Here is a 14,592-nt window from a genome sequence, read left to right as displayed (position 1 = left end):
TACCATTACACATAACATTTTCTAAGTACTTTTGTGTTGCCTTTTAGTGTGGGTGGAAACTTCGTAATTCTCTTGTTAATACAAATGCACAAAAGGAAATGCAAACTGTATCACTAAAGATGTATCACTGTAAGACTGGCCATTGGGGCTAATTCAGCATCAGTTGCAGTTTTGCAGTCTTTAGCATGCTGGGGGTCGCCCAGCACAGCAAGACCGAACAGCATCTAAAGCCCCACCCTACTCTGTGACCACAATATAACTGCAATCGCTTCCCAGAAATTGCTGCAATCGCAGTGACGAGGATTGACACATGCCTTTGCAGCCTTGCAATTGCACCGATGTCTTTTCCTCTTTTGCGGCAGCTGCATGTGTCACGCAGCTGCCCCGAAAATGGTCCATACACACCTGCATTCTCCAGACCGCACCCCCTTGATGCCACATTGCTGCCCCCTTGACACCCACCATGCTCAGTCAAAGTGCGAACGGATTCTTACGGGATACCCCACCTACGCGCACTTTAGGTGCTGCACATGCACAAAAATTGTCTGTATTCGATTTTTACACTTTTACGCATCTATACTGAATTAGTCCCGTTGTGCATTACTGCTGCATCTATACTGAATTAGCCCCATTTTGCATTACTTCTGCATCTATACTGAATTATCCCCGCTGTGCATTACTTCTGCATCTATACGGAATTATCCCCGTTGTGCATTACCGCTGCATCTATACTGAATTAGCCCTGTTGTGCATTACTTCTGCATCTATAGTGAATTATCCCCATTGTGCATTACTTCTGCATCTATACTGAATTAGCCCCGTTGTGCATTACTGCTGCATCTATACTGAATTAGCCCCGCTATGCATTACTTCTGCATCTATAGTGAATTAGCCCCTCTGCATTACTTCTGCATCTATACTGAATTAGCCCCACTGTGCATTACTTATGCATCTATACGGAATTATCCCCCTTGTGCATTACTTCAGCATCTATACTGAATTAGCCCTGTTGTGCATTATCGCTGCATCTATACTGAATTAGCCCATTGGGCATTACTTCTGCATCTATAGTGAATTAGCCCCGCTGTGCATTACTTCTGCATCTATACTGAATTAGCCCTGCTGTGCATTACTTCTTCATCTATACTGAATTAGCCCCGTTGTGCATTACCGCTGCATCTATACTGAATTAGCCCCGTTGTGCATTACTTCTGCATCTTTAGTGAGTTAGCCCCGCTGTGCATTACTTCTGCATCTATACTGAGTTAGCCCCATTGTGCATTACTTCTGCATCTATAATGAATTAGCCCTGTTGTGCATTACCGCTGCATCTATACTGAATTAGCCCCGTTGTGCATTACTTCTGCATCTGTACTGAATTAGCCCCTTACTACTGCATCTATAATGAATTAGCCTCGTTGTGCATTACTTCTGCATCTATACTGAATTAGCCCCATTGTCCCTTACTACTGCATCTATAATGAATTAGCCCCATTGTGCATTACTTCTGCATCTATACTGAATTTCTCAGTCCGATCCGTCGGAATCGGGTGAAAAGTGGTCAATTCGGGCTAGTGAACGCAGGCCTTCAGTAAACAGATCACATATAGTCTGAAGAATACTTAGCAGCCAATACCTCTGTCACCTCTTCTTCTCAGCCAAAGCACTACTCTTTGGAACAGAACCTCTGACCCAAGACGGGAGAAGCTATAATTTCGTTCTTGCTCCATGTTGGTCAACTTGGTCCCTCACGAACCATCGGTCATTATATTTACCTAATTCCCTCCTTCTGTATTTTTGCACAGGATTAAGTATATCCGTAGACAAGTTACTGAATGTTTGTAGCAAGGACGCAAAGCGTGATGTTGTACAAGCACCGGATGTTGCTGCATGTGCGTTTGTGGACTAGTATGTTGCAGTTCTAAGAGACGACTAAGCACGCTACAGCTAAGTCTTACCTGACACGCTAAGGTCCCCGCAGTGAACACAACACTTAGAGACACGACTGGTACTCGACACGATGGAAAGACTGTGTATATGAGAGCAGTAGGAACATGGAAACATGACAAAGTGCACCAACATTTCAAAATAAACATCCCCTCCCGTCCTATAGAGAACTGGAAGGGCAATACATGCAATACAATAATAAATAATAAGCATACAAAGTAACAATGACAAGGTGAGCATACAAAAGAAAAAATATATACAAAATATAATCATGCACATAAGCCATTCTACCCCAAATATAATACATCATTTCCAGGTAGGAACCAGACAGGATACAGCGGCTACTGGCTGTGGTTATATTGTACCGGGTATCTACATACAGGGATGGCAGCTGCTTTACGGAACAAACCAACATCCAGCCTTTCAATTCGCTAGAACCAAGTGACATCACCAAGGCTCCTAGTGACTCGTTAGGCCATGTCCTTGTGAATGCTGGTTGGCCCATAAATTGGCAGGTTCGGTTGTACGTAGGAGTCCGGTACACCTCAATGCAATTCAACTTTACTTATATTTCTACAAAATGACGTTGGCAACGCAATAACCCCTTTGCTGTTGGAGAGGGTGGCATTAAACTGTCCTTCAACAGGTTAGAGACCACCTGACCAGCAAAAAAGGCACAAAGATAATTCTAGAGGTACTCTCAGTGCTGGGCATACATTTCACATTTCAAGGACAGCTGACGTGCTGCAGTGTATCATGGAAGAGCTTTTGTATGTACCCTAGTGGTATATGAGGTAAAAACTAGAGACACGGGCAAATATTATAACATAAGAAAATCACTTAGTTACATGTATCCCCTCACAGATGGGCAGCCTTGTATTTTGGGGGCATCATGGCAACACTTTCATATTGGAAATAAGGTTTTCTTTTGTGCCCATGATGTAAGCGTAAAAAATGATGTCACAGGAATTGCGCATTTCCATATTACAATATGTTTTTCAATGTAATTTTGCTCTAGACGCACATCAGCCGTCAGAGTGCATATAAATGTGTCGCGCTCTGGTATATGCTGTATAACACCTTATAACATTATATTGTTAGCCCACAATATAACAGGTTACCAGTTCTTACATTGTCTGTTCAGTGAGATAGAGGGACTGGGTGCATGGCCAGCAGCTCATAGAGCACTGAGTATGCCCCCAAGGCGTGGCTTGCAATCAAGGGCATTTCCATAAAGCCAAGCCCTCTTTTGCTGTGGCCACACACCCTTTTTGGGAGTGTGCGGAAAGCCGTGTACGGGATTCCCAACTCACTCCTATACCATGTTGGAAGGAACGCCCTTAGGAGTTGAATTTTGAAAAATCCCGGCTTAGTGAGTGACAAATAACTGTGACAGTTTCCTAACCACCCAGCAGGTCACATGGTCCAGGTCACCCAGAAGGTGCATGGGGAGAATTCACCAACAGTCCCATTTTCAAGAGCACAATGGTGATGCTTTGTAAATGGCAGGTGGACGTTTAGTATGCGTGACTCTATAACAAAGCAACCAGTTACAAAGCCAATAAAAATTCTTCAAATCTCTGGACCAGGAACTTTAATGAGGTATATAATGTGCCCTGCTCAGGCAAAGACATCACAGAGCTATGTCACTCATAGTAGTTATATAGTGATGATTACTAACCACTTTAAAATACTGAAAAATAGTCTTGGTGGAAATCACTAATAAAACTCCAAGACTCAACCAAGATATAGCAACATATTGTATGTGCGTGTGACAAATACAGGCGATGGCTAATGTTTATAGACAAGATATAATATATAATATATATAGAATATAACCTACTTGTCCTTTTTTTATTTTTGCATTATGTTATTAAAAATAAAAACATATATATATGTTTTCCTTCAAAAGAGCATTAAATTATCTTTAAAAAAAGAAAGAAAGAAATTTACACAAAAGAGATGCTATACAGGAATTATAGCAGCAGTTAAAATAAAAATAAATAAATATATATAGATATATACAGATCATATAGATATATACTGTCTGATGCTACCAATTCTATCAACAATTATATAGTTATATACAATTATATAAATGATGTAAGTTAATACCGGCTTGTCAAACACAAAGCAGGACTAACCCTGGATGCAGGGCATCCTAGTCTCTATTCCATGATACACTGCAGCAATCCAATAGAACTCAAAGTTAGTACCGTCATAGGAACCCTCCGAGGCCGGGTCAGTATATTGGGGGTGACCTGGCCTGTAGTATTGGTAACGACACTACAAAATATACAACTGAATATACAGTGCATGCAGATGCAGGAGAGGAGCATGCAGTTATATACAGGTCTCGATATCCATAAAGGTCAAAGGTACCTTGCAGTCGTCGACTACCACAGAATTGTGCGCTGCGTAAATGCATTGGTTGGAGTTATTCTCCCTGTGGTTTTTCATATCGTCGTAAATGGACAGAGTCTTGGTCATTTCCGTTTCCTGCTGTGCGTGCTGCTTATCCAAATTGTCCAGTTCTGCCTTGGATAAATGGTAGACTATGCCAGCTCCGAAGGAATCGCCCACCACATTGACTGAAGTCCTCATACGGTCCCTTGGAAAGAGCAGAGGAAGGAGACACGTGTAGTTCACACAGATAAAGTGGAGGCGGCCATTTTGTGGGCTGTCAAAGCAAGGCAGGTGAATGGGCCCTGGGCATTCTTGGTGGACCCGGACCTGCTTCTAGTGTGGAGCTTGGGCTGGTTGGCCAATATCTTCTATTCATGGAAGACATGCATTTTGTTGGGGTCGCCAACTTAGCCCAATACTATTATGGGGGAACACTATTGGCTTCTGCCGATTCCAGGCAGAGATGTGCGGTTCGGTTCTTTAGAGATCCAAACCCACCTGAATCTTGCAGATCTGAAATGAGTCCCGATTTGGATATTTTCCTGGTTTGGAATTCAGATTTTAAACCCAAATTAAGTGGTTTGGAATCAATCCAAGACCCAAGTTACAAATTCTGAATCCAAAACAATTAAGGGTGGTTTTGTAAAAACAAAATCCTTACAGTTATATCCAGTGAAGAAACTAGGACAGGTGCAGCTAACTCAAGAGCTACCAAAAAGTCACGTTTTCAGTACCACCTAGCAAATGCACTCATTACTCACATTTTAAGAGATCCACAGGTGGAGCCAATTACCTCACCTGTGATTCTGTGAGGAGACCTGAAAAACTGTTGGTAGCTCTCGAGGACTGGAATTGGCTACCTCTGAACTAGGACCTTCTTGGCAAATCTGGAATAAATATAACCCTGGCATTTAAACTGATCGGGAAGTGACAACAAACGGAGATGGCACGACCAATGACAACCCTCTCACAGCTCTATAATACTTACAGAAGCCAGTCCACGGCGACGAGCAGGCTGATGTCCTGGGTGGGCAGCCCCACAGCTGTCAGGATCAGAAGCATGGTGACCAGGCCTGCACTCGGGATGCTGGCTGCTCCCACGCTGGCCAATGTGGCCGTCAAGCTTAAAAACGAAGGATGGAAAAAACAGAGTCAAACAAGTATGATCCCTACTAAACCGTTATATAATCTCTGAGAGCTAATCCTGCCCGTAACAGGGCATGAGAGGACAATACAGAACCAAGGGCGGAGTACCTCAAGTATACTGTGCGTTGTAAAAATAAACAGTAAAACTGGATTATAACAGCTGAATATAAAACGTTTCCACTATGGGGCTTTATTGTGAATTAGACGCAGTTCCTATAAAACAACACGCTTGGCTACACGCAAGCGATCTGTCCAGGCCTTCTCTGGATCGTGGCATTTTAGTGTCATGGGCGTGTATAAAGTTCTGCGCTATTCTTAGTCGCGTGTGCGGCCTGTTTCTGATGGTTCACTTATCTCATCTCATCTGATGGTTCATCCACTGTCTTGTTGATATAAAGGTATGTGAAAAGCATAGAAGAAAATGAGAACAACGAATGACAAATCTTATTTTGAAAGTGTCCTGTGTCTGCCTCACCTCACTGTTACTATTTGTCCCCCGTCCAGCACAATTCCATTCATCTGGGCAATAAAGATGGCCGCCACAGCCTCGTACAGAGCCGTCCCATCCATGTTAATTGTGGCCCCCACAGGTAGCACGAAACGTGTTACCCTTTTGTCGATGCCCAGGTTTTCCTCCAGACAGCGGAATGTGACGGGCAGTGTCCCGGCACTGCAACAAGAAACAGCCAGGTTTCATTTATCTCATCCTTGTGGTAATACAGTGACAAAAGGGGTGGATTACAATAATTACACACAATGCAGTAACTGGATAAAGATAGAAGATTTATATATTTTATTACACCCAAATGCAATGTCTCTCCCTGTGCAGCGCAGACAACATGTGGTCAGAATCCCGGCAGTCAGGATCCTGACACATCCCGGAGGTAAGTACAGTGGTTCCGGAAAGGGTGAGGCTGTGGGAGAGGGAGGTCAGGGTGAGGCTGCATGGTTGGGGAGGGGTAAAGGTGAGGCTGCTGTTTGGATGTTAGGGTTAGGCTGGGCGAGGAGGTGGGGGAGTAGGGTTAGCCTGTGGGGTGGAGGTTAGGGTTAGGCTGTGGGAGGGAGAGGGAGGTTAGGGTGAGGCTGCACGGTTGGGGAGGGGTAAAGGTGAGGCTGTTGTGTGGATGTTAGGGTTAGGCTGGGCGAGGTGGGGGAGTAGGGTTAGTCTGTGGGGTGGAGGTTAGGGTTAGGCTGTGGGAGAGGGAGGTTAGGGTGAGGCTGCACGGTTGGGGTGGGGTAAAGGTGAGGCTGCTGTTTGGATGTTAGGGTTAGGCTGGGTGAGGGGGGTTAGGGTTAGTCTGTGGGGTGGAGGTTAGGGTTAGGCTGTGGGAGAGGGAGGTTAGGCTGCGAGTGGGGGTTAGGATTAGGCTGCAAGAGGGGTGGGTTAGGGTTATGCTGTGTGAGGGTCATTTTTGACTATTGGAGGTGATGATTAGGCAGTGGGAGGGGAAGGGGCGGGTTAGGGTTATGCTGTGTGGAGGTCATGGTTAGGCTATTAAGTGGAGGGTTAGGCAGTGGGAGGGGAAGGGGTGGGTTAGGTGTAGGCTGTGGAAGGACTGGGTTAGCCTGCAGGGGTGGGGACAATTACAGTTTGGTTGCGGATGGGGTGGGTTAGGGTTAGAATGAGGGAGGGATGGTTTATGGTCAGGGCTAGGATTAGTCAATGCCAGATTGGGGCATGAAGGGCCCATTGGATAAAGAGAGTATTAGGGGTGTGGCCAGTAACTACAGAGGCTTGGCCAACCATTCTAGAGAACACAGCCTGCATACTGTACATACTACATACATGTTCCTGCTCTACCAGGTACATGACCATAGCGTAACAATGTATGTAATACACTGCCTGAAACCTGACACTAGAAGAGGAGGTGGAGCCCTCAGGCAGCGGTGCCCCCTGGGGCTTTTACTTCTACCCCTGTGGGCCAGTCTCAGATTGTCTCTGAACAAATGAGTGCTTCAGCATTGGACTGGGGCATGAAGAGACCACCAGGGAATGCAGTTGTAGCAGTCCAAACCTAAGGGTGTGACCAGCCATCAGAGGGGGAGTGGCCAGCCAGCACAGGTAGACTTGCCCAACTGTTAGAGAGGACATGAAAGGAACTTAGGCCCTTATTCAGATCTGTGCGGCCGGAGCCGCACACGGTGCTCCGGCCGCACAAACCAATCCCCGCCCACGATACGGATCGCCACGGCCGTCCGTACACGGACGGCTGGCGATCCGCAAGAAAATGGTGGGGCGTACGCCTCCACCATGGTGGGAGCTGCCCCCTGCATTCGATGGTCGGCGACCATCGAAGGCAGGGCCGCACGCCCCACCAGGTCCCGCAAGCTGAGACCACACGGACAATCGTCCGTGTGATAGCTTGTATGGGGGCTGAGAGCTGACATCCGGCGACGTCAGCTTCCCGCCCCCATCACTGGCGTCATACCCTCATTAGCATGCATACGCCCCGCGTTTGCATGGGAACGCCCATGAAACGCGGGGCGTATGCATAGGGAAATGAGGGTATGAAGCCCCTCACGCCCCTATACGCCCCCTTTGCGGCGGACGAACTACGTCTGCGGCGAATTGGGCTGCACATGCGCAGATTGACCTCTGCGCATGTGCAGACTGAAAACATCGGCGGTACGGCCGCACGCGGGCCGTACCGCACGATTCAGAATAAGGGCCATAGTCCATTTATAAAGGAGGGGCAGGGGTGTGTCAGTACCACTCACTTTGATTGGCAGGATGGATAATCTTGACGTAGTTTCCAGAGAAACAAATTAAGCCTCATGGTTCATAGAAACATAGAATTTGACGGCAGATAAGAACCACTTGGCCCATCTAGTCTGCCCCTTTTTTTAAACATGTTACCTCAAACCATATTTGATCCTTATTTTTTTGTAAGGATATCAATATGCTTATCCCAAGCATGTTTAAATTGTACTACTGTATTTGCGTCTACCACCTCTGTTGGGAGGCTATTCCACTTATCTACTACTCTTTCTGTGAAAAAATTCTTCCTCGCATTTCCCCTGAATCTTCCTCCCTCTAGTTTCAGTGCATGTCCTCGTGTTCTGTTGCTCCTCTTCCTGTGAAGAATGTCTCCCACCTGTACCTTGTTAAAGCCCTTGATATATTTGACCATGATCATGCGCCACCAAGTTATTGACCTTAGAGCAAGGGGAGTGGCCTGTTATCCCGTTGGCTAGTCTGCCTCTGGAGTGCTTTCACACAATGTATACATATGCACATTAATTTGCCTATAATTTATAGCAAGGACTGCTAACAATACACACACGTTTAATTGATTCACAATGCAATTCCATCACTTTACTTATAAATAACCTCCAATGTGTTTACATAGACCATAACCCTGGGGACTGTGTTCTTTGTGAGCTTTGCAACACCCCAGTGGTATTTGTGGCTACCGGCCATGTGAATCCAGTGTAACGAGGTATAGAAAGGGACTAATCACCAGCCAACAGATAGGAAGCAGATGTCACATCATATTTTTTAAATACCTCCCCATCCAAAACATGGCATGTGCAAGCTGGGAAGCGGCAATGCCACACACGTGGGCGAATATTGCAAACATGGACTTTATAAACGCAGATAACAGTCACTCTTAATAATCCTTTAAATTGAAACCGGACTGTTCTAATGTTTTAGATCATCCAAACAAAACAGAAAACATGTTGTAGAGGCTGTAAAGGCTGGGAAAATTACCTGTGAACACCAGCCATGAAATTTCATTTGTTAAAAAAGGGGAAAGCGTGAAGGTCTTGCGGTACACAATGGGCCAGGAAGAGGGGGGGGGGGGCTGTCTATCTGTTGCCAAATAAAATTAACACATTAGCTACCCGGCAGCTGCAAAACATCATTTGGGGGCTGTGTCTCAGATTATTGAACTAATAGTCAGCAGATTAAGGGCTCAGTAGGGAACGTCTGAAGGAATGGTGAGGGATCAGAGATCAGCCCTAGTGATAGGCTGCTGTGTATTATTCCCAAATGTCACACACTGCAGGGAGGGCAGTGGCCTCGTGTGACTCTCCCAAGACCTCCACAGCTAGGTTTAGTGCCAGAGTAAAAAGCAAGACTTCCCTGACAAAATATAGGGACCTACTAATAGATACCGGAAAGGAAATGTTTGGGCTTTACCCCAGACCAGGATCTTTCCATCCTGCTACAGAGGACTAGATGTTCATAGTCCTCGTAGAGGACATCATACGATGACACCACATGTGCGGTTCCCACCACTGGTGGATCTTAGTGTAACCCCTATGGCTAGCCTGAATCTAGAGTCAATACAAGTTAGACATATGTATGTCGTCTTACTAATATACCAACACCCCAACCACACCCTCTTACTAATATACCAACACCCCAACCACACCCTCTTACTAATATACCAACACCCCAACCACACCCTCTTACTAATATATCAACACCCCAACCACGCCCTCTTACTAACATACCAACACAGATACCACACTCTCCTACTAACATACCAACGCCCCTAACCACACCCTCTTACTAATATACCAACACCCCAACCACACCCTCCTACTAATATACCAACACAGCAACCACACCCTCCTACTAACATACCAACACCCCAACCACACCCTCCTACAAATATACCAACACAGCAACCACACTCTCCTACTAATATACCAACACCCCAACCACACTCTCCTACTAATATACCAACACACCAAATACACTATCTTACTAATATACCAACACCCCAAATACACCCTTCTACTAATATACCAATGCAGAAACCACACCCTCCTACTAACATACCAACACCCCAACCACACCATCTTACTAATATACCAACACCCCAACCACACCCTCTTACTAATATACCAACACCCCAACCACACCCTCTTACTAATATACCAACACCCCAACCACACCCTCTTACTAATATACCAACACCCCAACCACACCCTCTTACTAATATACCAACACCCCAACCACACCCTCTTACTAATATACCAACACTCCAACCACACCCTCTTACTAATATACCAACACCCCAACCACACCCTCTTACTAATATACCAACACCCCAACCACACCCTCTTACTAATATACCAACACCCCAACCACACCCTCTTACTAATATATCAACACCCCAACCACGCCCTCTTACTAACATACCAACACAGATACCACACTCTCCTACTAACATACCAACGCCCCTAACCACACCCTCTTACTAATATACCAACACCCCAACCACACCCTCCTACTAATATACCAACACAGCAACCACACCCTCCTACTAACATACCAACACCCCAACCACACCCTCCTACAAATATACCAACACAGCAACCACACTCTCCTACTAATATACCAACACCCCAACCACACTCTCCTACTAATATACCAACACACCAAATACACTATCTTACTAATATACCAACACCCCAAATACACCCTTCTACTAATATACCAATGCAGAAACCACACCCTCCTACTAACATACCAACACCCCAACCACACCATCTTACTAATATACCAACACCCCAACCACACCCTCTTACTAATATACCAACACCCCAACCACACCCTCTTACTAATATACCAACACCCCAACCACACCCTCTTACTAATATACCAACACCCTAACCACACCCTCTTACTAATATATCAACACCCCAACCACACCCTCCTACTTACATACCAACACAGATACCACACTCTCCTACTAACATACCAACACCCCTAACCACACCCTCTTACTAATATACCAACACCCCAACCACACCCTCCTACTAATATACCAACAAAGCAAACACACCCTCCTACTAACATACCAACACCCCAACCACACCCTCCTACTAATATACCAACACAGCAACCACACTCTCCTACTAATATACCAACACCCCAACCACACTCTCCTACTAATATACCAACACCCCAAATACACTATCTTACTTATATACCAACACCCCAAATACACCCTTCTACTAATATACCAATGCAGAAACCACACCCTCCTACTAACATACCAACACCCCAACCACACCATCTTACTAATATACCAACACCCCAAATACACCCTCCAACTAATATACCAACACCCCAACCACACCCTCCTACTAATATACCAACACAGCAACCACACTCTCATACTAATATACCAACACCCCAACCACACTCTCCTACTAATATACCAACACAACAACCACATTCTGCTACTAATATACCAACACAGCAACCACACCCTCCTACTAACATACCAACACCCCAACCGCACCATCTTACTAATATACCAACACTCCAACCTCCTCCTCCTACGAATATACCAACACCCCAACCACACCCTCCTACTAATATACCAACACCCCAACCACACCATCTTACTAATATACCAACACCCCAAATACACCCTCAACTAATATACCAACACCCCAACCACACCCTCCTACTAATATACCAACACAGCAACCACGCTCTCATACTAATATACCAACACCCTAACCACACCCTCTTACTAATATACCAACACCCCAACCACACCCTCCTACTAATATACCAACAAAGCAACCACACCCTCCTATTAACATACCAACACCCCAAATACACCCTCCTACTAATATACCAACACAGCAACTACACCCTCCTACTAACATACCAAGACCCCAACCACACCATCTTATTAATATACCAACACCCCAATTACACCCTTCTTCTAATAGACCCACACAGCAACCACACCTCTTAGTAATATACCAAAACCCCAACTACACCATCCAACTAATATACCAACACCCCAACCACACCCTCCTACTAATATACCAACACAGCAACCACACCCTCCTACTAATATACCAACACAACAACCATACTCTGCTACTAATATACCAACACAGCAACCACACCCTCCTACTAACATACCAACACCCCAACCGCACCATCTTACTAATATACCAACACTCCAACCTCATCCTCCTACTAATATACCAACACCCCAACCACACCCTCCTACTAATATACCAACACCCCAACCACACCATCTTACTAATATACCAACACTCCAAGCAAATCTTCCTACGAATATACCAACAACACAACTACACTATATTACTAATATACCAACACCCCAATCACACTCTCCTACTAACATACCAACACCCCAACTACACCCTCTTACTAATATGCCAACACCCCAACCACACCATCTTACTAATATACCAACACCAAATCACACTCTCCTACTAATATACAAACACCCCAACTACACCATCTTACTACTATACCAACACAGAAACCACACCCTCTTACTAATATACGAACACCCCAAATACACCCTCTAAATAATATACTAACACCCCAACCACACCCTCTTACTAATATACCAACACCACAAATACAGCTTCCTTCTAACATACCAACACAGCAACCACACTCTCCTACTACCATACCAACACCTCAAACACACCATCTTACTAATATACCAACACAGTAACCACACCCTCTTACTAATATACCAACACTACCACCACCACCATCCACACCACAACCCACACTACCATCACCCCCACCACCACCCACACCACCATCTCCACCACCATCACCGGCACCACAACCCAGACCTTCATCCTCACCAACATCTTTTTTTGCCAACAAACGATCTCATAACTTCTTACAGCAGATAGATCTATTGCAGTAAAATAAGTGGCTAATGTTTTGTGCCATATGTAGTGTCAATGTCTGTATATAGTTATTATCACTGCACACACAGGGCTATCCTCAGCCAGTACGAGGTTAGTGCTTTATCTCCTGTAGCTGTTACTATTGTACATGCACTGTCTCCTGCATTTCCATCTGCTCTCTTTCATGCATCTGTTACTATCATCAGGCATCGCTGTGTTACGTCTATGCCCTGGGGGTGACCTTGATCCAGACCGAGGTTTGTGTTTGTATATTAGGTCAAAGATACTAAAATCCACAAAAATAGCTGAAGTAAAGGTGTAGGAGACATAAACCAGCAAATCAATGTCATCTACACATGGAAAATAAAAGGGTTGTATGTATTATTAATGTACAGTATCTCTATGTCCCATATATAAGTGCACATTGCAGGACCTAAAATACTTACTGGACAGAAGGAAACATGGGAAATCTAATTCCCCCTATAAACACCTATACATATCTCTCCAAGATGGGTGAAGGTAACAAGGTCCAATGGTAATGGATAAATGGAGTGCGTGATGTGTAGTCGCTGGAGGTGGCTGGTCCGGATCCAAAAATAAATGAAGTGCTGGGGGCCAGGAGATAGAGCAGATGAAGCTACATCTGCAGTATCTACAGGTGCAATTTGCAGGGAAACGCGTCAGGAGTAAGCCCTAGACATTGCCCCCAGCACTTCATTTCTTTTTGGATCTGGACCAGCCACGTCCAGCGACTACACACCACGCACTCCATTTATCCATTACCATTGGACCTTCCCCCATCTTGGAGAGACATTGCTGCTATGCATTCCGAATGGAAATATTCCTCCTGGTGATCCAATTGTGGTAACTATTAACATCTACCCACCTTCACCACACCATCAATTGGTGTCCTCCATGTGGGGTTGATTTATCATTCTGGACATTATTGGAGTTTATGTGGTAACTCTGGTGGCATTATTAGGAACAGACCCTGCTGTCCTTATTTCAAGTGTTTTACATTCCCAGCAACACATTCCCTGCCTCACTGACAGCAGCACATCTCCACCTCACTGACAGGAACACATTCCCCACCTCACTGACAGCAGCACATCCCCTACCTCACTGACAGCAGAACCTCCCCACCTCCCTGACAGCAGCACATCTCTGCCTCCCTGACAGCAGCACATTCCCTCCTCACTGACAGCAACACATTCCCTGCCTCACTGACAGCAACACATTCCCTGCCTCACTGACAGCAGCACATCTCCCCCTCACTGACAGGAACACACTCCCCACCTCCCTGACAGCAGCACATCCCCTACCTCCCTGACAGCAGCACATCCCCTACCTCCCTGACAGCAGCACATCCCCACCTCACTGACAGCAGCACATCTTTGCCTCCCTGACAGCAGCACATTCTCTGCCTTACTG

At 45.4% G+C, this 14,592-nt stretch overlaps 1 protein-coding gene across 1 annotated transcript in view; it reads right to left on the bottom strand.

The window, feature by feature from the left end:
* SLC1A2 (solute carrier family 1 member 2) overlaps positions 1-14,592 on the bottom strand; it is a 104,219-nt gene that overhangs the window by 9,446 nt on the left and 80,181 nt on the right. The window contains exons 8-10 of the mRNA XM_083163879.1: positions 5,975-6,169; positions 5,342-5,476; positions 4,330-4,558 (exon numbers count right to left, since the gene is read on the bottom strand). Coding sequence (XP_083020005.1) covers positions 4,330-4,558; positions 5,342-5,476; positions 5,975-6,169 — 559 coding nt within the window. The remainder of the gene's footprint in view (positions 1-4,329; positions 4,559-5,341; positions 5,477-5,974; positions 6,170-14,592) is intronic.

The sequence above is a fragment of the Crinia signifera genome, chromosome 11, assembly GCF_055691185.1.
Source record: "Crinia signifera chromosome 11, ASM5569118v1, whole genome shotgun sequence".
In the NCBI taxonomy this organism is placed as follows: Eukaryota; Metazoa; Chordata; class Amphibia; order Anura; family Myobatrachidae; genus Crinia; species Crinia signifera.
Note: the sequence above shows the minus strand (reverse complement) of the source record. Positions and strands in the feature narration are given on the sequence as shown.